Genomic DNA, 25,352 nt, shown 5'->3' on the forward strand with positions numbered 1-25,352 from the left:
CCTTGATGTTTTCAAGGACAGAAGATAATCTAAAATAGCAAGGATATCTGCACAGTCTGGAGATAACTGATTATGTTGAGCCTAGATAGAGAAATGCCTCTATTTAGTCAGAAAAGATTTTCCGGTCAAATCCTTCCTACTTTGATTGAGGAAAGACTACATGAGCATGAACATTCTAGGTCTGTTGCCCCTGGGAATACCAGATCAAAAAGGGCGGCTGGGTTGGAATGTCTGATCTTTCCGTTCTTCTGAGTTAGTAAATCTGGGGAGTGATGGATACTGATGGAAGGACGGGCTGACTTTGCAGAAGGTCCAGAAACCAGAACTGTATGGGTCAGCTGGCTGCTATAAGAATGACCTGAGCTCTGTCATAGCAAATCTTCCACAGAACTTGTGGTAGCAGATGGATGGGAGGAAAGACATATGTGAGCTGACCTGTCCCGGATAACAGAAGGGCGTTGCCCCTGAAGACATTGCCAAGAGCTGCCCTGGAGCAGTAAATGGTTTACTACATATTCATTTGGGATGAGAACAGATCCCAAGAAGGTGTTCCCCATTGCGTGTATCATTCAGGAAAAAATTGTATATCTCCCACTCATTCTCTGTGGAGAAGTGCCTGCTGAGATTGTCTTCTAGAGAATCCTGTGCACCTGGCAGGCATTCAGCCAAGACAGTTATGTGGTTTCTGATGAACCAATTCCATAAATTCAGTGCTTCAGAGAAGGGATTTTGCTCCAACTTGTTTATGTAAAAGAGAGCTGTCATGCTGTCTGACATTATTTGAACATGGTAGGATCCTAGTGGGAGGAATACGTTGCAGGCTAGATGGCCTGCTCTCAGTTCTCAGAGGTTCATGTGTATTCTGGCCTCACACGGAGTCCAAATTACTTGTGTGGTGTGATTGTCTAGGTGGGCTGCCCAATAAGGGATGCCTCTGTGACACAAAAAGAATTCCCACATGTACTTGTTCCGGGTTCATCCACGAGGCAAGGTGACTATTGTTATTCTGGTGTTTATGTGGTCTCTGTTTGCTGGGTAAATGGACCAGAGTCAGGCTTGTAGGCAACGTAGGTGAAGTCTGGCAAACACTGTTATGCAAGTACACGATGCCGTGTAGCCTTGCAGGAAAAGCCTTGACAGAGTGTGTGGTCTGAAAGAGACTTGTCTTATCAAATTGTTCATGGTCTTGAATATTTCTGTAGGTAGGCAGACCCTTGCTGAGGTCAAATCTAGGGTCACTCCTATAAAGTCCATAGTCCTTGTGGGAGTCAATGCTGACTATTCTTTGTTGACACAGATTCCGAAGGCTGCCAGAAGATGAAGCAAAAAGAGTCACCAGCTGGACCGCCTGACTAAAGTGACCCACTTAGACATCTACAGACACAGGATTCCAACTCCGGCCACGCAGCAACAAGAAAGAACTGGAGAGGGGCTGATCCATACTGCTCCCTATGCCCTTGGTTTGGAGTACGAGGGGAACAACTGTATGGGCACAGATCAATGGACACTTTGCTAGAAATCTTTAATCTCAGGTGAATGGTGCACATGCATATCCCATGTGTGAAATACACAAAAGGGACCAGCACTCAAAGAACTGGTCCATAAGACTTCCATTTTAAAAGCAAAACATTTGCTATAGGCTTTTGTAGCTTGTTCCTTTAGTTCATTCAAACAAAAAAAGGCCCTACAACACTAATTAACAGCTACATCCTCACCTAAATTTTATTGTGGACAACAGACTTTATATGATAATATATTCTACAAGAAACACAAAGGCCTAGAGGCAAATATGGTACTATACTCAATAAAATTCCCTTTATCTTTAACCTATGTCAATAAGTATAACACAAAAATGAACTGAAAGATTACCTGTTACTGTTTCATATTGTAAGTTTAATACTCACCAACATTTGGGAAACTTAAGCAGTTTGCCATAAATAGCAGTACTAAAAGAGGGGATAATTGGAGTAGGTAAGCAGTACGATCCTCTAACATCCAAAGAGGTCAATCCTGCCTGAAAACCAAATATCTGAAACAAGAAAAAAGGTCACATTATATCTTGATATAAGATTTAACAAGCATAAGATTAGATCTACCAGTTTCAATTTTCGTTACAATAACTGTACACTAAACTCTTTCTAGTTTTCAATCCAACTCCCCAAAATTTCAACTTGTTAAAATTAAACTAAACAAACATAAAATAATTATGGATTATCATTAGAGAATACTTTCCCAGCACACACAAATAACCTGAAAATTCCTCATGTCCAAGTTCTCTCCAAAAAACAAAATGTGTAAGTGTTTTACTTTAAGAGAAATATATCTGTTGAAAAAAATACTTAAAATTTATTTTAATTCACCCATTAAGATTTAAACATCATCCCACATGCTTCCTTACAATAGCATATTATTTTTATTATCATAGCAGCTAGGAGCCCTAATCATAGACCACAATCCCATTGTTGTAGGTACTGCACAAACACAAAAAACCAGTCCCAGAATAGCTTACAATCTACGTACAAGACAAGAGACAACAAATGGATACAGACAGACAGGGAATACAAAGAAATAATGAGACAATATTGGACAGCATGATAGGCTGTGTTCTCAGCACACCAGCAACCAAACTGTTGTAAATTTTTTTTGTAGGTACCACGGAAAAGTAGAGTTTGAAGGAAGGATTTGAAGGACGAAAGAACAAATGAGCCTGTTTGAAAATTTAACAAATGGGCATAGAGGCTGGCATCATGGGCCAACCTGAAATGGGAGTCAACTTTTCTATACTGAATGAGAGAGTGTAAGTCAGGTGGAGGTAGACTAGGAAAGGCCTTGAAAGTGAAGACAAGTAGCTCGTGTTTGATACATTAAGAAGAGGGAATCAGTGGAGGAATACAAAGAGAGGGATGACATTTTCAAAGCGAAAGCCAGGAAAATGATCTTTGCAGCAACATACTGAATAGGTATGAATAGGAAAGACTTCATTTGTCAAGGTGCAGTGCCTGTGGATAGGGCAGCACGCAGAGCTGCCTGGCCTTGCCTCCACGCAGGAGCCGGAGGGGCAACATGCCGCTGCTTATGGAGCTGCTTGAGGTAAGTGCCACCCAGAGCTTGCACCCCTGACCCCCTCCATCACCCCAACCCCGTGCCCAAGCCCTGATCCCCCTCCGAATCCCTCAATCCTACCTTCCTGCACCACAGAGATGGTACCCCCAGCCAGAGCCCTCACCCCCTCCTGCACTCCAATCCCCAATTTTGTGGGTATTCATGGCCTGCCATACAATTTCCATACCTAGATGTGGCCCTTGGGTCAAAAAGTTTGCCCACCCCTGCCTTAGGGGGACAGAGGGAGATTAAGAGTTCTGTTTTAGTTATGCTGATCTTGACCTGACAACTACGTATACATGAGGAAACATCAGACAGGCAGGCTGAGATTTTAGTTTGGACAGAAGGACATAGGTCTGGAGTTGACACCAAGATCTGTGAATCATCAGCATAGAGATGGCAGCTGAATTTATGTTCATGGATGAGATTATCCAGACCAAGAGACCAAGGACAGAGCCCTGTGGAACTCCCATAGAAAGATGGAGGGGATATATTGGAGATCCTCCAAAGGACATGCAGAAGGAGTGATTAGAGAGGTAGGAGAACCAGGAGAAGACACAGTCACAGAAGCCAAGGGAGAATAAGATTTCTAGAAGCAGAGCATGGTCAACTGTGTTGAAGGCGGTTTACAGGTTATGAAGTATGAAGATGGAGGAGTAACGTTTCCAAGCTTTGGCTAGGATGAGGTCAACAGAGACTTTTACAAAAGCAGTTTCAGTTGAGTGGAAGGGGTGGAAGCAAGACTGAAGAGAGTCTAGGATGGAAATGGAAGAGAGGAACTCCAGACAGCAGTTGTAGACAGTGTTCTCAATTAACATAGAAATGAAAGCGGGGCAGTAGTTAGACAGGCAAGTGGGTTCAAGGATTTAAGATGGATGAGACAAAAGCAAGTTTTGTATTGTGAGGGAAAAGAGCTAGAGGAAAGTGAGAAATTAAGGAGAAAGTAAGGGATGAAGATAAAAGAGGGCATAAGGTATATCAGGAGATAAGATGCATGAGGCCACTGGGGCAAGTGGAGAGATTAGAGAGGAAGAGAAAATGAGAAATTTCTGCATCTGTGTCAGGGAGTGTCATCAATATAAAGGGAAGGGTAACAACCTTCCTGTATACAGTTACTATAAAATCCCTCCTGGCCTGAGGCACAAACTCCTTTTACCTGTAAACGGTTAAGAAGCTCAGGTAACCTGGCTGGCACCTGACCAAAAGGACCAATAAGGGGACAAAATACTTTCAAATCTGGCAGGGGGCGGGGGGAAAAGTTTTGGTCTGTCTCTTCTGTGTGCTTGCCGGACACAGATCAAGGAAACAAGCAATCCAACTCCATTAGAATTAGTAAGTACTAGCAAGGGAATGTGTTAGCTTATTTTTGTTTTGGCTTCTGATTTTCTCTGTGCTGAGAGGAAGGCGTATTCCTGGTTTTCTTTTTGTAACTTTACAGTTTGGCCCCGAGGGAAATCCTCTGCGTTTTTTAATCTGATTGCCCTGTAAGATTATCTTCCATTCTAATTTTACGGAAGTGCTTCTTTTACCTTTTTTCCTTCTAATAAAGTTCTGTTTCTTTTAGAATCTGATTGGGGTTTTTTTTTTGTTTGTTTGTTTGTTTTAAGTGTCCTAAATGAAAGACGAGAGAACAAATTTGTAATGGAGGAAAGTCAGGGTGGTCATGGGATTTCCATCAGAGATTCTCTGCAGCAAAAGAATAGGGACAGAGGAAATGGATTTTGGTGATGAGCCAGGGTAGGGGGTTGCAGGGCAGACCTTGAGATGAGAGAGAGGAGCAAAGAGTAAAGGGTGTAGGAAATAAACGAGTGTGAAATGGAGAGAATCAACAATCATATCGATGGAGGAAGGGGAAGAGAAAGGCAAAAAGAGAGGAGAGGGCTGAGAGCAGATGAGAAGTCAAAACACTGATAAACTTGAAGTCACAGAAAGACTGAGTGACAGGGTTTTCTGGGGTGGGGGAGGCTCATGGACGGTGTTCAAAGATACCATGTGATGGTCGGAGAGGGGGAAGTCAGCAAGAGAGAGATAAGTGACGGATTGGTGAAGATCAGGAGAAGTGGATGGCCCTTTCAGTGAATGGGAGAGTTGAACAAGGCCTGGAAGTCAAATGAAGACGATAGGTGTGATGGGTTGGATCACAGAAATCCCTTTGGGACTGCTAACTGATGTGCTGACACTACCTCTGAACCCGCTTTCCCTGGCAGCTTGGGACTTCAATGCCCTTCCTGGTTTGAGCCAGACATGCTTGCTTGCTACAAACATGTGACTTCACCCCACCCACCCTTCCCCGATTAATCACTGAGACTGGGAGACAACAGAGACTGTGCAAGGGAGGGTTGCTTCTCCTCACCTCCCTTGCAGGCTTATGATGAAAATGGCTCAGTAAGCTGTGACCCTTGCTTCTAGAGAGAGAAGGTCTTTGTGGAGGGTCACAGTAAGCCCGAGGCTAGCGAAATCCACCATGAAACACAGGAACCACGGAGACAAGGACAGAGCTTTGTCACATAACCTTTACAAATCCTATGTGGAAAGAGGCAACAGCCTGTCTCTGTGAATCAGCAGCTTCATGTGTTACCTGCTGCCTGTTCCCTCTCAGCCAAGGACAATTATTCCTCAGGTGCTCAGTGGACTTACAATGATAGCACCTCTGGGGCTCCTCTGCTTGTACAGGAGATTTGGGACAAATAACAGGGGTATGGGGAGGTAAATGTCCAGCCTCCTTTCTCCCAGGGGTAAAACGGTGATTCTGCTTTCCCCCAATCCTGTACCCCTCTGCCAGTGGTTTATGTTTACTTGCAGCTTTTGACTGCTCGTAAGAGTCTGCAAACTCAGCCAATCCCCCCACACTGCATCCACAAATCCCCCACATTTTTCTCCCACAAATACTGTTTTATATCATCACTGCACATATTCAGGAATTATTCCTGAGTAACCAAATCACAGATTCCTTCAAAGCTTGTAATGCCTTTTCCCCTCACCCACTTATCTACCAAATCTCTCATTTCATTTACATAAGCCACATTACTCAATCCAGATCCCCTCTTCAAACTCCTGAATTTAACCCTGCAGGTTTCAGGTGTCATCTGAAACTGTTTCAAAACCAGTTCCTTAAATTTACCATAGTTTGAAGCATCATAAATAGGCATCTTATTGAATATGTCCAGAACTCTTCTAGTCAATTTTGCTCTCAATGTGGTCATCTTTTGATCTTCAGGGATGGAGGATGCAGTCTCTCAAAGGTGATGAAATATTCAGCAATATCACTGGATTCATCACACTGTGGACACAGTCACTCCCATTCATGGATTTTTGTCGAAGTGGAGCCAGCAGCTGCAGGTTTTGGCTCTTCCACTCCATAACAGCCAGTTCATGCTTCTGGGCCTCAATCTGGGCCTGCACTTCTCTGTCTCTTAACTCCGGGGCTCTTTTGTCCCTGGCTGCTTCTGCATTAATTTCCATTTGTTTTAATTCCATCAGTCTTTTATGTTCATTTTCTTTCTCAGCCATTTGCAATCTGTGCAGTTCTGGCTTTTTCTGAGTCTCACTCTCACTCATATTGCTGATTTTACTGTCTCTATTCCCTTCCCCGAAATAAGCAAACAGAAAATAACAAACCAGTAACCACTTTGTCTGTTCTCCCGCCACCACACCCAAAACTCACTTAAAATCACTACAAATATCTCAAAGCAATCAGCTGTGCACAGACCCTCCTCGCTGCACCACTGTGACAAGTTGGATCACAGAAACTCCGTTAAAAGAAAAGGAGTACTTGTGGCACCTTAGAGACTAACCAATTTATTTGAGCATGAGCTTTCGTGAGCTACAGCTCACTTCATCGGATGCATACTGTGGAAACTGCAGCAGATTTTATATACACACAGAGTTGGGACTACCAACTGATGTGCTGAGACTACCTCTGAGCCTGTTTTCCCTGGCAGCTTGGGACTTCAGAACCCTGCCTTGTTTGAGCCAGACACGCTAGCCTGCTACAAACACAGACCCAGGTCTGAACCACGTCCTACAAATGCTGCAGGCTTAACTGAAAACAGCTTAAGAAGTGTTCCTGTCTCCAACATTCAGGTTTACCCTGTATAAAGCTTATACAGGGTAAACTCATAAATTGTTTGCCCTCTATAACACTGATAGAGGGACATGCACAGCTGTTGCTCCCCTCCCAGGTATTAATACATATTCTAGGTTAATTAAATAAGTAAAAAGTGAGTTTATTAAATACAAAAAGTAGGATTTAAGTGGTTCCAGGTAATAGACAGAACAAAGTGAATTACCAAGCAAAATAAAATAAAAAACTCAAGTCTAAGCCTAGTACATTAAGAAAATGATTACAGATGAAATCTCACCCTCAGAGATATTCCAGTAAGCTTCTTTTACAGACTAGCCTCCTTCTAGTCTGAGTTCAGCAACCACTCACACCCCTGTGGTTACTGTCCTTTGTTCCAGTTTCTTTCAGGTATCCTTTAGGGGTGGAGAGTCTACCTCTTGAGCCAGCTAAAGACCAAATGGAGGGTATTCCACAGGCTTAAGTAGACTCTCTCTTGTGGGTGGAGACCCACTCCTCTCTCCTATGCAGAATCCAGCTGCAAGCTGGAGTTTTGGAGTCACATGGGCAAGTCACATGTCCATGCATGACTCAGAACTTTCAAGGTAGCATGTGAACAATGTCTGCCACCTGTAACGTCCCCAGGTAGACTTCTTATGTGGATTGGAGTCTTCCAAGTTCCATTGTCCGTTAAGTGTTTCTTGACTGGGCACTTAACTTGCAAATTCCTTTCTTAAGAAGCTGACCAAATCCCTTACAAAGGCTACTTAAACTCAAACAAGTACACAGCCAATATTCATAACTTTGAATACAAAAATGATACATGCATACAAATAGCATGAATATATTCAGTAGATCATAACCGTTACAGAGATATGTTACATGGCAAATGTAGCCTAAAACATATTCCAGTTAAGTCATATATACATTCATAAACATATTTCCATAAAGCATTATGGGGTGCAACGTCACAACAGGGTGAGGAAACACACAGTTAAGGGGTCAGATGGGTCATCAACATGGAAGCTGAAGTCACTGAGGATGAGTGAGAGAGAGAGCCAAGAGTCGAAATCAGAGAAGAAGGCTAAAAGTGGGGACCTGGGTGAATTGTAGATGACAACAACAAGGAGGGAGAGAGGCGAAGACAGTTGAAAGAGAAGAAAATGGGAAGTGGGGTAGAGAGAGGTTATCATAGTACACTTTATACTTAATACAAATTAAACAAAATGCAGATATCCATTGTTTCATAGTTAGAGTAATATTTTTACAAAAACAGTGGGATTTAGTGACAAAAGTAGCTTTTCTTCAAATCTTTTTGTTATTTTGAATAAAATGTGATGATTTAAATTACATTCCACACAGTATATTATAATTGTTCTTTAATTTTTTTCTGTACTACTGTGAAAATTAATTATTGTGGAGCTGAATTTTTTCAACACATGTTGCCAAACTTCATGTAAGAATACAATTCATAAGTTTACACTAAAACTGGCAGATAAAACAATGGACTTAATCCTGCTCCCATCAACTTCCATAGGAGCAGAACTGGACCCTTCAGTACTGAAAACATCAAGGGGTTTCTTTAACATTTACATATTAACTTTGGGGAAAGAAAAAAAAAACTAAGGAAAACTTGAAAAGCATTTAGGAGTGTTGAATGTGATATTGGTGTCCCAATTATTTGAAATGTGATATGAGGTGAATATCTAATTCTAGAAAACATAAAATTTGCCATGTAATTAGCCAGCACAGTATTACTGTTTTACAAGAAGAAAAGGAGGACTTGTGGCACCTTAGAGACTAACAAATTTATTTGAGCATAAGCTTTTGTGAGCCACAGCTCACTTCATCAGAGCTGTAGATTCATCAGAGCTCAAACTGATTTTTTAATGGATTTTTGCAATCTCTTAACCTAGCAAAAGGGCCTCCTCCTCACTAAAGGATATTAAAATGCAATGTTTAGAGGTTCTCCTCACACACTCAGCGGTGCTGGAGTTAATGTTATGCAAAAAATATGTTAAAATGGGTGGCTCACTGTAGTCAAAAGCAAATATTACCGTAACAATTTTGTACCAAACATGTTCATCATAGCATCTTACAGAATGTATAAAGATGATTTGTTACAAATGTATTAACTATATTAGTATTAAAACCAATTTTGCAAAGGTCTTTGCCAAATAATTTGAATAAATAACAATAATAAAAAATTAGCTCCCTGGGGCTTCAGCCTGTACTCCTTACAAAGGTGGAACTAGGAAATTTTGCCTAAGTTAAGAGTGCAAAACCAAGCCCTTGATATTTGCCATACACCTCTTTGGAAAAACTGAATGTGCTCTGGGAGATCACAAATCTTAGCATCTAGGACTGTCTGTATTTGTATTAATTCTTTTCAGTGTTCTTTCATAATAAATACACTTCATATTTTCTTTTACCTTAAGGTAGCAGTGTGCATAACAGTAATGAAGCAGGTTATCAGGAGGTTGGCTAAGGCTGCTGACTGTTTGCACAAGTTGTTCAGCATACATTGGCACAGAATGTTCCAGGTTAATTTTGTCCATCAATATTCTAATAGCAGGCAAAGGCCGTAAAGGCTGGAAGCTTGTAGCATTTAACAAACCACTTGAACTCTAGAAAGAAAAAGAAAAAGTATTCTAAAGACAAACTTTTATGCAATGCCCTATGCAGGACCTCATACCTCTATCAATAAAATTTTTAGAGTCTGAAACACTTCTAAAATAATTTTCCTGTAACAAGTTTTCATGTACAGAGTATGTGAAGGTGCAGTATGCTAGTCTATAAAAAGGTTATTTACTCATTGCTTCACCACTTGAAAGTACAGTACACCCAAATTCATGCTGATATAACTTTTACATAACTCTGCACTATCCAGTCTTTATAAATGTGCCAGATATCTTAACTATTATAAGAAAATAATGCATTTAATTTTCAAAAATATGTTACATAAAGATTGTTTATGAAATAAGTAGAAGTTGGAGATAAAAGCTAGTACAAACTGCATGCATTTCAACTAAAAACTGATTAGGGGTTTTCAAGGTCCCCAGTGAAGCCACAAAATTGCTATATTACACAACAAAGATGGTGTGAGAAAGACAGGAAACGTTTCTTCAAGGACTCCAGTTATGTGTTTTTTATTGATTCATTCTGATGGAAAAGTTTTCTACCTGACCTGAATGTTGCTTTTCTGGTGTTCAGCTGGCATCCTGTTTAACTTGGTTTTAACTATAGGAAGCTGTCAAAGGATCTAACTACAGGAGTGGAAGCAAGCTTCATCATCATGGCTGCCATCACCCGTACTGGAACCTTAGAATCTACCACCAAACCATTAGATCTCCATTATCCTAAACATGAAAAATATTCTAACTATATGAGGGGAGTAGATCAGAGGACATCAACATCTAAGTTGGGTACAATTATTTTTCATATCCCTCAACCTGTAAAGAAGGGGTGGGCAAACTTTTTGGCCTGAGGGCCACATTGGTGTTGCAAAACTGTATGGAGGGCAGGATAGGGAAGGCTGTGCCTCTCCAAACAGCCTGGCCCCCACCCCTTATCCGCCCCTTCCCACTTCCCGCGCCCCTCAGAACCCCCAACCCCCGCTGCTCCTTGTCCCCTGACTGCCCCCCTCTTGGGTCCCCTGCCCCTAAATGCCACCCAGGACTCCACCCTCTATCCAACCCCCCCCCGCTCCCTATCCCCTGACTGCCCCGACCCCTATCCACACCCCAGCCCCCAGACAGGCCCCCCAGGACTCCCATGCCTATCCAAACCCCGCTGTTCCCCGTCCCAACTCCCCCCAGAACCTCCGCCCCATCCAACTTCCTCTGTTCCCTGTCCCCTGACTGCCCCGACCCCTATCCACACCCCCACCCCTAACCGCCCCCTGGGACCCCACCCCCATCCAACACCCCCTGCTCCCTGTCCCCTGACTGTCCCGACCCCTATCCATGACCCCACCCCATCCAACCCTCCTGCTCCCTGTCCCCTGATTGCTCCGACCCCTATCCAAACCCCCACCCCCTGACAGCCCCCCCGGGACTCCCAGGCCTATCCAACCACACCCTGATCCCTGCCCCATATCCAACCCCCCCCAACTCCCCGCCCCCTTACCATACTGCTCAGAGCAGCAAGAGTTCGCAGCCCTGCCACCCAGCCGGAGCCACCTACGCCGCCCGCACTGCACTGCGGGAGCTGCGGGCCAGAGCACTGGCAGTGCGGCACGGTGAGGCTGCAGGGGAGGGAGGACAGCAGGGGTGGGGCCGGGGGGTTAGCCTCCCCAGCCGGGAGCTCAGGGGCCGGGCAGGATAGTCCCACGGGCTGGATGTGGCCTGCGGGCTATAGTTTGCCCACCTCTGCTGTAAAGTCAGGCTCACTTAGTAACAACATGAGCCCAACTGTAAAGGTCTCAGAGGGAATGAAGAATTATAAATGAGACATTTTAAAAAGTTCTAAAATAGCTTTGATAGTCAGAAAAGTGTTGGGAGTTTTCAAGTCCAATCTCTTGACTCACTCCAGAGCAACAGAAGTGTTATTTCCCATTGAAAAGTTGGGGCGCTCCCCTTTCTAGTGTTAATAGCTCTTCCTTCTAACCCTGATGTATCAAGAGATATCAGACCCTAAACCTGTGACTGGTTCAGGACCATCCAGGGTCTCAGGCAGAGTAATCTGGGTGAAGGTAAGAATTCCAAAATTGAGGGACAGACGGTAACATTTCAGGTGTATTGATTAAATAAATGGCAGCTATTTCAAACTGCTTAATGGTTTGGAATGTTATATATAGTTATGAGGGCAATAAATTGGTGGGCTAAGTAAGCTGAGGCTAAAAGTACGTAATACACGCAATTTATTTCATAGGTTTCACTACTATATATCATATAATTACTTTACTAGACAAACATTAAAAGAAAGTTAATGCGAAGTGCAAAGTGAAGCACTGAAAAGTAAAGAAATGCTAGAATTAAGGTATCCTATATAACCTTAATTTGCCCCCCTTGTGTATACGCATTATAATAGTCTTTATTTACATGATCACATACTATTTTTTCTACTAGACCCCTGCCTCCTTCTCTGAACAGGATGCCCAGGGAACCTTAGTTCTGGCATCTCCTAACTTTTGTGTGCTTCACTTTCAAACCTCACATAGCAATAGCTGCAAGTAACACTTTCTACCATCTCCAGTTGGCTAGGAGACTCCGTTCCATCTTGGCAGATGCCGATCTGCCCTCACTCATTCACACCTTCATCGCCTCTCAGATGCATTACAGCAATGCAATATCTTGGCATGAAACCTTCAGCACTCAGGAAACTCCAGCTAGTACAGAACATTGCAGAGCATCTCATGAGCAACTGAGGCTTCCGCAATCGCATTATGCCTGTCCTCCAGTCTCTACAATGGCTTCCAATCAACTTCAAGGTCTGGACCGTCTCCTCAAATCACTCCAAGGGTTGGGCCTAGGATACCTACAGACTATCTAAAGGTCCAGGACAAATACCATGATTGACAAATACATTCCTCTGGTACCATGAAATTCTCAATAAGGATAAAGCTCATTTGTACAGAAGATAGAACTTTCTCCAGAGGCAGTCCAAGAGCGTGGAATTAACTCACAAAAGAATGAAGTGCCATCACAAACTTTACCACTTTCCACTCCAAAGGCAAGGCACACTTCCTTAACCTTGCCTTCTCTAATATAAACACACAGCAACAGTTCCACTTATACAAAAAAAAAATTAAATTAAAACAAAACCCCAGCAAAACAGGACACTCCACTGCACGTTTCTCCCTCTGGGGAGAAGATGAGAGAACAAACAATGTGTGACATATGTATGCATGTTGTTTAATGCACTACTGGAAGGCACTCAGATATCATAGTGATGAGTGTGGTATGAAACCTATACAGTACCTAAATAGCATACTTTTAACAGGCATTTTTGTGTGCATCGTCGTAGGTTTTTACAAAAGGAAACTGAAAAAACAGCATTCTACCATATGGAATTATATTGAAACCCACATGAGTCATCAGCAGGGTTTGAACCTTTAGATCCACCACACAGACCTCTACAACTTGACGTAACTATATAACCAATTGCAGTAATATGTTGCCATTCTCTATGTGGACCCGCACTAGCAGGAGATGAAAAGTTTTCAGTGGATTTCCCAGATACTAGTTGACATCACAGGAATGGTGAGACTCAGTAATCTTGGGTTCCATTTCTGACTCTGAAGGAGAGGTTGCTCTATTGAGTACAGACTCTTCTGCCCAATACTCTCACTACCTGTCCTTGTCTTGTCTCTTTGGCACCCGAGCTTCTCATACTGGTCCCATTCTCCCTCATGTAACCTGTCCCAATTTCAGCTTCTCAAGGTTTCTCCTCCCTGTTACCCAGTCTCCCCTTTACTGCCAGGTTAGTCACCTTACCCAACCCTACTGAGTTCCCACCCCACAGCTCCTTGCCCAGCAAGTCCCAGTTCCCCCCATCCAGCCTCATCTGGTCCCTCTCTCTCCACCACCCTGGCATACAGTCACATCTCTGCTCATGTTTCCCATCCCCATTGGTCCCCTACATGGAGGATAACAGTCTATTACTGCTGTTTATTCCTTCAGCTCAAATGGAAGAAGTCTGCGTAGTGAACCTCAAGTTCCAGGGTTTAATTCCTGCTGACAATGCTTGTGGGGAGTAATAACAGTTGCACATGATATAATTTCTTTGATTCCTTTCCGTTTTCTTCCTGAAAAACACCTAGGAAATTCCATACAAAAATAATGCTAAACCAACATTGTAAGGTTGCAAAATCAAGCACTCCAAAGCCAGAAAATGGCAATACCAGCAGGAGAGTGAGTTTGTGTGTGTATAGGGGTGGGGGAGGGGGGTGAGAAAAACTGGATTTGTGCTGGAAATGGCCCACCTTGATTATCATGCACATTGTAGGGAGAGTGGTCACTTTGGATAAGCTATTACCAGCAGGAGAGTGAGTTTGTGTGTGTGGTTTTTGGAGGGGGGTGAGGGAGTGAGAGAACCTGGATTTGTGCAGGAAATGGCCCACCTTGATTATCATACACATTGTGAAGAGAGTGGTCACTTTGGATGGGCTATTACCAGCAGGAGAGTGAGTTGGGGGGGGGGGGCACGGAGGGTGAGAAAACTTGGATTTGTGCTGGAAATGGCCCAACTTGATGATCACTTTAGATAAGCTATTACCAGCAGGACAGTGGGGTGGGAGGAGGTATTGTTTCATGGACTCTGTGTGTATATAATGTCTTCTGCAGTTTCCACGGTATGCATCCAATGAAGTGAGCTGTAGCTCACAAAAGCTCATGCTCAAATAAATTGGTTAGTCTCTAAGGTGCCACAAGTACTCCTTTTCTTTTTGTGGCTCAAGAGAAGCCAATCCACAGTAAATACTTCAGGGTTGTAAAAGACAATAGCCAAACTATTAGGTTTGAAGATTCTATCACCTGGATTCCTCCAACTTGCAGGCCCAGTTTTAATGACCTAGGCCAATGGCCAGAAACAGAAGAGAAACAAAGTACTATAGCAATTTTTAAAAGGACTGTCGATAGAGAGAGGGGTTGACTGTTCAGTAGGTGTTCTGGGAGAGCAGACTGAAACAGGTACCCACTCGCATGTCTGAAGAAACTAGGCCACTTGAGACTTCCATCAAGGAATGGTAAGACAGATATGCATGTAGACTGGTTGTTGTTTTTAAATACTTTGTTCCTACTGTTATGATAAATCATACTTGGGTTTTGAGAAGGTTGTTGGGTTACTGTACACACCACTGGTCACAAACTCCTGAAGGGAAGATACTAAATCTATTTGGACCTGCTGGGTAAGATTGGTTGACACACAAAGTACTGTAACCAGGGCCTGGTCTAAGAAAGGGAGAATCTAAAGGCATGGGCAAAGGACTTGAGGGAGTGCACTCAGAGAGCCAAAAAAAAGGACACAGATGTAGCTAATCCTGTAACCATGACAATGAATGCTTGACTATGCAACCTTAATGTACTTTAATCTTAGGGGTGTGTGTGTGTGTGTGTGTGTGTGTGTGTGTGTGTGTGTGTAAAATACACACACACACACACACACAAATTGAGCGAATATATACAAAATTTACTGTAGATAAAAATCTTACCTTCTGTCCCATGATTATAGGCAGCAAATGGCCCAGTAAATTGAATTCAGCCATAGAGATTGTAATGGTGCACTTAAGAATGGTAAAGCTTGTGAGTCGAGTGGGAATGTATTCCTCCAAAGATGCTATTTCTTCCGAGTTTGGCATAGTTCTATTTCCTTCCACAATATCTAAAATCAATCACGATTACACAAATAAATTCAGCATATGATTAAAATAAGTAAATGGATTACCTTAAAATTCATCGATCCTAAGGCCAAAAAGGACCACTGTGATCATCTAGCCTGACTCTCTGTATAACACAGGCCACAGAATTTCCCAAAAATAATTCATGGAACATATCTTTCAGAAAACCATCCTATCTTAATTTAAAAATTGCCAGTGACAGAGAATCCATCACAACCCTTAGTAAATCGTTCCAATAGTTAATTATTTGCACTGTTAAAAATGTATGCCTTACATTATTTGCAGTCTGAATTTGTGTAGCTTCACCTTCCAGCCATTGGATTGAGTTATACCTTTCTCTGCTTGAAGAGCCCATTGTTAAACATTAGTTCCTCACATAGATACTCAAAGACTGTAATTAAGACACCCATTCACCTTCTCTTTGTTAATCTAAATAGATTATATTCTTATGTTATGTCCTTATGATCTTATTGAACTCTCTCAGTCTATCACTAAGAGGCAAGTTTTCTAATCGTTTAATCATTCTCATGGCTCTTCTCTGTACCAACTCCAATTTATCAATATCCTTTTTAAATTGTGGGCACCAAAACAGGACAAAGTATTCCAGCAGTGGTCGCACCTGGCCAAATACGAAGGTAAAATAACTTATCTACTCCTACTCAAGATTCCTCCTTGGGTCACAGCATTGCACTGGGAGCTCATGTTCAGCTGATTATCCATCAGAACCCCCAAATCTTTTTCAGAGTCTCTGCTTTCCAGGATAGAGTCCCCTATCTTGTAAATATGGCCTATATTGTTTATTCCTAGATGTATACATTTACATTTAGCCATATTAAAACGCATATTGTTTGTTTGCACCCATATTACCAAGCCACCCAGATCGCTCTGAATCCGTAGTCTGTCCTCTTCATTATTTACTATTCCCCAATTTTTGTGTCTTCTGCAAATTTTATTAGTGATGATTTTACATTTTCTTCCAGGTAATTCATAAAAATGTTTAACAGCATACAGCGAAAAACTGATTCCAGCAGGGCCCTCTGGAAACAGATCCACTTGATGACTATTCCCCGCTCACAGTTACACTTTGAGATCTATCAGATTTTAATCCATTTAAGGTGCGGTGTGTTAATTTTATATCATTCTAATTTTTTTAATCAAAATGTTGGTGCAATACCAAGTCAAATACCTTAGCAAAGTCTAAGTATATTAAATCAACTCTATTAACTTTATCAACCAAAGCAAGATATCAAGTTAGTTTGACAGGATCTATTTTCCATATACCCATGTTAATTTGATTTGAATTACATTACCCTCCTTTAGTTCTTTATTAATCGAGTCCCATTATCAGCCGCTCCATTATCTTGCCTGGTATCGATGTCCAGCTCATAGGCCTAAAATTACCTGTAATTATTTTCTCCAGTGTCTAGTACAGTATTTTTTGTGGATTACTAAAAGATGCAATTTTTTATCTTTCTCTATATATATTTGGGATTAGTATCCTTTGTATATTAGGCTCTACTTAATGCTAAATATAATAATAATGAATTATTTTTCTCATTTGGAAATCCACACTTGTAGAGTGAAAAATGGGCTCTCTTTTTTGTCTAAAATGTTTATCTTAATAGCTGGCCATAATTAGCGTCCATTCCCTTTTTCTGTTTAATCCCATTATTTCATAAACATTAACCCACATTAAAGGTTTCCTTTTATTTTCTGGGACTTTAGAGGAAAAAGTACACTCAGGAGTGTGGATGTTGTGACGATACAAAGCCTCCACCCACCACGGTACTTGTATGTAAACAGCATAGCCATAAAAGTGGTATGTGCTGGTCAGAGAATGGCATATTGAGGGCTGCCAAGGCATATACTGATTCACTTTACCCACCTCCTAGCCTTTGCTGGTGTGACTCCCATGAAAAGACAGGCAGAGATTAAATTTCCTCTCTGCATCCCCACTTCCACTATTTGCAGTTTGCACCTTTCAGCAGTGCTGAATCTGGTCTATTATATGTACAAAAAGCATATTCATAATTAAATAAGCAACATACCTAGTTTGGGCTTGTTATATGGCTCATATTCATGTTCCACAGCACAAACTATCATTTTCATAATCCTGTGTACAGCACTGCTATCCAAACGAAGATCAAGTGGACCCACAATGAGGCTTTTTGTAGACATCTCCTGCACATTTACAAAATCTTCACTCTTTGATGAAGAAAGGTCTTGCTGATTTCCAGAAACTAAATAAAAGTGTATTTTTTTCAGTCAGTAAAATGAATGACGACAATTGGGAATATCAAGGTATTAATTTTGTCAATTATTTTTGGATACAGCTCTTACGACCCCAGATTTATTATCAGGAAAAAAAATTACACAGGAAACATAATTAAGTAAATGCAACACTTCTGTTAACACAGAGTTAATCTATATTTTTAAGAATTTTTATTCCTTTTCATGTTGAGAAAACTAAGGATGAGATTCTGTGCTGTGCAATATATAAGAGCAGACTCGGGGAGGGAACACTATTGTTTTTGGAAGCCAAAAACATCCCCAGATAATTTAGGCAGTTCAGGAAACTGTCTAAATTACAGAAGCCTGATACCAGCTGCCTATGGATAGCTGTGCTGCTCAAAATCTTTGCAGTGTGGCACTGTAGCCCCAATCCTAATAAACTCTAATGTGACCTCAGTTCCTGCACCACAGGAATTCCCACCAAGTTGGAATTGGTGCTTTTAAAGCCCTTTTACCTGGCATAAAGGGGCCTGAGCAGAACTGAGAATCTCACCCTATGTTATTACGTTAATAGAAACTGGACTGACAGCTCCAGGAGATAAATCTCTCTCGTTCATCCACACATGAGGTACAGCACAGGCAGTGAGAATGCAAACTTCCTCACCAGTGCACTTCAGTCCCGTTTTTGAAGGACCACCCCAGGGATGAAAGGGTTGTTCAAACTCCATGTCCAATTGATCTTTGGCCTCGGTGCTAAGACCACCAATAAGTATACCAATTAGAGCTAAATGTGATGGTAGTTCTTGTGATACAGGCACTTGGAAGAAATGGACTGAAACCACCTACTCATTGTACACAGGCCACTGGACAACCATTAGATGATAGTGACTACATTATTATAAAACTATTTGATAGTAAAATACTTCAGCCAAATTCTTCTAACTTTAGTGATTTAGGTTTTGTAACTTTTTTTACACTATTCATTAAAAGATTTCTTCACCTTTTCCTTAGCATATTTACACAGGAAAAGTCCATTCAGGCTCATTTCATTTTCAGTGATTTTTTTACAGTGATTCAGCAGTTTTTATAGTGTCCTTGCAGAGTTGAAATATCAAATGACTTGCTGAGGGTCACACGAAACTAGAACCAGGATCAAAGTGACTCCCAGCCCATTTCTCTAACAACACACAAAAGAATAGAGCAAACACACAAACACAAGAAAAATCTGAGTCAAGGATGAGCAATGAGAGCCTTGTCCATTCCAAGAACTATCATATCTTGATGGTATCTGGATAACTGATAGCACACCAAACTCCAAAATCCATCTGACCAAAGTGGTGCCAAATAGGAAACATACTTTTTCCAAAACAAAAATAGAGACAGCCTGTGATGGCTGGGAAGGTGGTTTTATGAGAGCCTACAGCACAGTAGTTATTACTATGTGCTACTGGAGAACTGGTGAGTGGGGAATCTGGTAAGGTGATGATGATTTCACCTTGGTTTCTTGGAGTTTTCCAAAACTTTCCCTTGCAGACAACTGTCTCACCAAAACGTAATCCTTTATTTCCATGGTCAAGCTGTCTTGTAAAAACTATTATGTCTTTCACTTTAATTGGCTTTGGGAACTCTAATACTTGCCTAAGTGATTCCATATATATAATTTCCTCTGCAGGTATGTCTACACTGAAGTGTAAGGTTGGGCTCAGACTCCAGTTAAAGCCTAACCCCCCTTCTGTCTACTCACAAATTGTGCTAAAACAAGGCTTGGACCCAGGGTTCCAGGACTTTGAGGAGCTGCAGGCTGTGAGCCCGAGTCAAGTCGTGACTCAGGTTTTGAGCTCTAATGCTTTGCAGTATAGACACAGCACCCCCTTGACTCAGGTTCTCACCAAAAGTATCTCACCATTTCATGGGCCAAATTCATATGCCCTATCCCAAGAATCCCCAATCAACTCCAAAGAAAATGGAAACAACCCCCACCCCTTGATGTTCAGCAGCAGCTCACAGTCAGCACTGACCCTTCCATTGTCTTCTGATCACCAAGCTGCAAACACATGAGAGCACCTTCTGTGTTTGCAATGAACAGAACAAGCCTTTTGCAAAATGCACTGCTTCATGGTCACAGAGCACAGCCATATTTTGGTAAATCTCTGGTGCAAGGCCAGCAAAACTGATTTTAGTAAGAGAACAACCATACATACCAGCAAATGGCAAAGAAGCCAGCAGCTTTGCAAATTTACCAGACAGGTCATCAGTGCAGGGAGTGAATTAAGTGGCACAAGAGCAAGTATTAGAAAACCAGGGACCCAAACCGCATCTCAGGCAACTGGCCAACATCATGCTCGGGTGCTGGACACAGCACGCAGCATAGAGCCAACAGTGATGCATGATGACCTGGTCATCTGGGATGGTGCCCTGCTGGACCCAGAATCCAGCACAGGTACCAAGTGAGGATAATGAAGTCACTCTGTTATTGAAACCAACCCCAGAGCACGAGCAGCAGCAGCACATTCTGGGTCCACACACGGCAGAATTGTTTGATGCCCCTGCGGAAGCACATGCACAAGGGACAGATGCTGCCCCCGAGCCTGGTAAGCTTCTGGTTCCACTTTAGTGTTTATTAATACAGCAATGGGAAGAATTTCTGCTCAATGAATGAATGAATGCAAAAGTTACGAAAAGCCCCGGCTAGCAGCACGTACCCGCTAATGGTGGATTGTTTGCCAGCGCCTTGGCATCCCTCCAGTTTCCCCTACCATGTGGAATTCAAAATGGTGTCCAGGAAAGGCAAACAGTAAAGAACACCTTTAAAGTGTATTTTTTACTTGTAAGGCAGAGATTTTTGCTAGGATCATTCCTATTTCTTATAAATAACCACCTTATGTTGTCATGCTGTAGGTATGCTGCTGTGTAACCACTGAACGGTCTAATGAGCTTCCTGGAAATAGTGGAACTGTGTGGGGATGGGGAAGGTGAAAATGCGTTTCACATACAAATTTAGTCCATTTCAGTTAGAGGTACTCCAGGAAATCCATAGATGGCAAAATAATTTGTCCCAAATACAATTGGGGCTTGAAATTCTGACTGTTCTGATTCAGCGGCTCTCGCTATTCTAGGTCCATTCAGGGGGAAATGGCTCACCTTTGGCTTCACAAAGATTGTGAAGAGCACAGCAAGCCACAGCAATGCAGACAGATGCAAACACATCTGTAGACATTGCCAATGGGATTCCATATATGCCAAAAGCACATTCAGCAACCATTCTACACCTGCCATGGCCTCTAAAATCAGGGTATGATTTCATAAACCAAGGCTAAAGGAGGAATGTGGGGTCTGCCAGAATAATGGCAGGGACAGTAACTCTATTTATAAACAATGTCATTTGGTGGGAATAATGTCCCAGCCTGTCCAAGAATGTAGACTCCTGCAGGGTGACAAAACCCTGACAACATGAACTTTCTCACCTTGACATTAATAAAATCAACCTCTGTGGCCCACAAGGACCTGCATAACAATGGAGAAGTACTCTTTGTGATTTATGTACTTATGTGCTCCTTGACGAGGGCTAACTATGGCCCTGACGCAGTTCCGAAACCCCATTCTCTCAAAGCCAGCAATCACATCAGGATATCTTTTCAGCCTGCCACTCTGGGGTAAATCACACACCTGATTGCCTCAGAAACCTCCACCACCATTTTACCCACAATGAACTTCCCATCACCAAACTGGTTGGCAATGGACCATACAAGTCTGGGGTACCCAGCTTCCAGATGCCTATAGCAACCCACTTCTGCACCAGAAAGGATGCCTTTATGCTGAAGGATCGGAGCAAGCTGCTCACAAAACTCCAAAAATGTAGCTTTCTTCATACGAAAGTTCTGGAGTTACTGGTGATCATTCCAGGTCTTCATGACAGTGTGATCCCACCAATCTTTGCATGTGGCCCTGCGGCAAAAGCACCAGTCTACACAAGGAGCATCAGCAGCTATACTGAGTGTCATGAGTAGCATCAGCCAGTCTGAGTCTGCCATGCCTGGGTACTTCTCTCCCTCTGCCGCCTCCTGCTCCATCATACACTCTGTCAGTGCCTTTGGTGGGTCAGAAGGCAGCGCTGAAATGTCCACAAGCACCTCACGGAAGCTTTGCCCAATTCCTGACACAGGAGTGAAATCACAAGCAAGGGAAGTTCTGGGAAAGGCGCCTTCTGCAGGTTGATCAGCAGGATGTATCAGTGGGCTGTTCAAACTTCCTGTAATATACATGTGGACAGTAAAGTTTTCCCACAGTGCACCACGAGCAAAGGCCTAGAGCAGGGAGATTTGACTTGGCTTTGGCTTTGACTTTTGACTTTGGCTTGACAAAGCCCTGGCTGGGATGATTTAATTGGGGATTGGTCCTGCTTTGAGCAGGGGGTTGGACTAGATGACCTCCTGAGGTCCCTTCCAACCCTGATATTCTATGATGGTGTGATTCTATGATTTCAGGAGGGTGCTAGAGAGTCTGGGATATAGCTGGTTTCACTTGGGGTTGTCCACTACAGTGTGGACGGCAGAGCCACAGCTTAGAAAATTCTTAATGTAGGGTTAGCAATCAGTGTAGATGCTCAAGCCCCAGGTTCTCTAACCTATTGTCAGTTGGCTCGAGTCCCACTAACCCTGGGCTTACATTGCAGTGTAGACATACCCTGAGATGCTAAGAGTGCATTTATCACCTTCTTAGAATATCCAAGTAATTCTAGCTCCCTTCTGCCCCATTTTCACACTGATATAGTTTTAGAAGCACTTGATTGGATGCAAGCAAATATTCAGTGTCCCCTTCTGTGTTGGGAGCTTGATAGGAGGGTTCCAACTGCATCTGAATCAGGTCTGAGAACCAACATGTGCAGGGCCATTAAGAGATGATCATAATCACCGTGGCCTGTTCCTTCACAATATTGTTTACCCTCTTCACTATCAGAGGGAGGACATAAAGAAGGTCCTGGGGGACATATCTAAAATAAGGTTTTTGTTTCTGTTTCTCTCCTCCTCCAACTGAGCCTGGACACAAATAGGTTCATCAGTGGGCTGCTGACTTAACTTTGATGATGCTCTGGAGGGCTGACTGGTCCAGGCTCCATTTTCCAAGGTCTGCATATGTTCTGCTCAGTCAAGTGATCCCCACAGTGAGAGTTTTTGTCCAGGATGCAACCAACATTTTCTCCTATGTATAGCTAATGATCTCTTGGTTTTTTAATTGGTTTAAATATACCATAATATTGATCAGTCAGAAACAAAAAGTACTTCTAAAGAATCACCTGCTAGAAATAGAGGAGAGCTTGTCTGATGTCAGAGCTCTATCAAAGTTATAGTCCCTCCCCCACCTCGGTGGACCACAGTCCTGAGATCACTATTAAAAATGTTTGAATTTATATAGGTTCTTTTAAAAAAAATCTGAATATTCAAGGCCCCAAATCCCAATTTTTTTATTAAAGTAAAAAAATGTTAGGCTGGTGGGCTGATTTCTGTCATAATGCTGGTTCTGTTTTGGCAGTCAGCTTACTTAGCCAATATAGTAAACAAGAAGTAAACAGCTTTCCTGTTAAAAAAGGAACCAAGATTGCACTTAAAGTCACAGCTGTGAAACCTTGTCTATTTGTCCAATGTTCTATGTAAATTTTGAAATTAAGTAACAACTTTTGGGGGTGGGAGATTTGTACCCTTGCATTTTTAAAATTTTTAAACCAATTCAAGCAAGATGGTCACTGATGTGATATCTCCATGGACCTCATGACCAGAAGAATTTATGTCAACTTCCTCAGTGACAATCTGTCTGGACTGACATATTTTAGGGAACTGCAAAAAGGAATCAGTTTGAGCAGTGGGAATCAGAGCTGCTGCACAGATACGCATCTGCCTTTTTGAGAGGTTGTAGTAGGAGCTAGCACCTTTCTGGGTGGATACGGCATTGCAGTTAAGTCACCTGGAGATGGTTTCTCCATAGCCTTCTCAACCATCTTGAAGGGGAAACCTCACCTATACACTAGTTGGAAAAAAGAATTTCTTCCTCCTGGTTGGTATGGGAGAGACCTATACTTTCCCCAAGATTCAGGAGGCACTCTAAAGCTTTCTTGCCAGTTCTGCCATCTCTGGAAGTAGGGGGTCCATCATTCAGGTTGAAGATTTTTTGTTTTTTTGCTTTTGTATCCCTGGTAAATTGTCACTAGATCTTATCTAGTTTTGGTGAAGGGAGCTCTCCTACAGCCTGCTCAGCTGGGCCAGAATTGACCTAATCTATGCTCCAGATAGACAGACAGATTCCCTGAAATCTGTTTAGCTTGCTCTGCATGGACCTCGCCTACATACTAGATAATAGCTCCACCTTTGTCCCTAGGAGTCTGGCAGCCTGTAAGGAGTTCGGCAATGGCAGCATTTATTCTCCTCTGCTTCCACTTGCTGTTTTTGTTTACCATTTCAGGAGGAGAGAGGGGCAGGAAAAGGAACTAATCCCATAAAATGTGCCTGGAAACCCAAGTGAAATAAGATAGCAGTTTTGAGGAGAAAAAAATACAAAAGCACTGAAAAATATTAAAAAATTTAGTTTTAAACCTCTTAAAATCTTGTGAAAGGCTGCACTAAAAGGGAAACCTAGAGTCTGCCCTCTGTTTCAATGTTCTCTGTATCCAAGCCTGTGCATTCTTCCTCAGACAAGCCTGGGAAGCAATCCCTGGCTCACAGCCAAAAAACTTGTGGACCTCCAGTTGTTCAAGAGAAGGTGAATAACACACTGTGAAGATCAACAAGCAGGGGGCATAACTTCATACAAGACATTGTGTGTAACTTGGATCAAAAGTCTTAAAAATAATGGCCCAAATTTTCAAAAAACGTCACTTGTATGCACAATTTTTGAGTACTACTATTTGGATATACAAGTGACAGAATTTGTACAAACTCCATTTGCAAAAAAAGTTGAGTACAAATTAAGTACAGAAAGGATGTGTGTGGGTAAATTCTATCAGTTATAATGACAAATGTTAAATGCTCAAGAACTTCACTTGCAATTTTGTATGTGTATAAATGGAAGGATGGGTTAAGTATCCTTTGAAGATCTGGCTCCAAGAAAAAACATTTCTAATACTTTAGAAATACCTACTAAATTGAGGAACTGTTGCATATTTTAAAAACCACAAATCTACACTAACGTGCAGCATGACATTCCAAAACCACATTTTATTTCATTTGTACACCATCTGAATCTGTTTGATCAGTAGGGGGGTTAATATACTATGCATTCTGTCAGGTCTACTCAGCTTTTCATTGCAGTGGCTGACACGATGAAGGGACTCAAGCATCAGAAGCTTTCCTGGCGCATGTCCCTATACAGAATATTTGCAGAGCCACACCACGGTCGTCTGTCCATACATTCACGACCCACTATGACATCACCCAGGAAGCCCGGGATGATGCTGGCTGTGGCAGAGCTGTGTTGCAATATACATGTCCATGAACTCCTGCCCACCTCCAAAGGTACTACTTGGGATTCACCTAACATGGAATGGACATGAGCAAGCACTCAAAGAAGAAAAAAAGGTTACCTACCCCTCGTAGCTGACCTAGTAACTGTCGTTCTTCGAGATGTGTTGCT

At 42.3% G+C, this 25,352-nt stretch overlaps 1 protein-coding gene across 1 annotated transcript in view; it reads right to left on the reverse strand.

Moving 5' to 3' along the window:
- Nucleotides 1–25,352, reverse strand: part of VPS13B (vacuolar protein sorting 13 homolog B) — a 928,263-nt gene that overhangs the window by 720,650 nt on the left and 182,261 nt on the right. Inside the window, exons 13-16 of the mRNA XM_084621078.1 lie at nucleotides 17,549–17,740; nucleotides 15,315–15,484; nucleotides 9,595–9,789; nucleotides 1,905–2,029 (exon numbers count right to left, since the gene is read on the reverse strand). Coding sequence (XP_084477204.1) covers nucleotides 1,905–2,029; nucleotides 9,595–9,789; nucleotides 15,315–15,484; nucleotides 17,549–17,740 — 682 coding nt within the window. The remainder of the gene's footprint in view (nucleotides 1–1,904; nucleotides 2,030–9,594; nucleotides 9,790–15,314; nucleotides 15,485–17,548; nucleotides 17,741–25,352) is intronic.

This window comes from Lepidochelys olivacea (genome assembly GCF_965140295.1).
Source record: "Lepidochelys olivacea isolate rLepOli2 genome assembly, chromosome: 2".
Taxonomy (NCBI): Eukaryota; Metazoa; Chordata; order Testudines; family Cheloniidae; genus Lepidochelys; species Lepidochelys olivacea.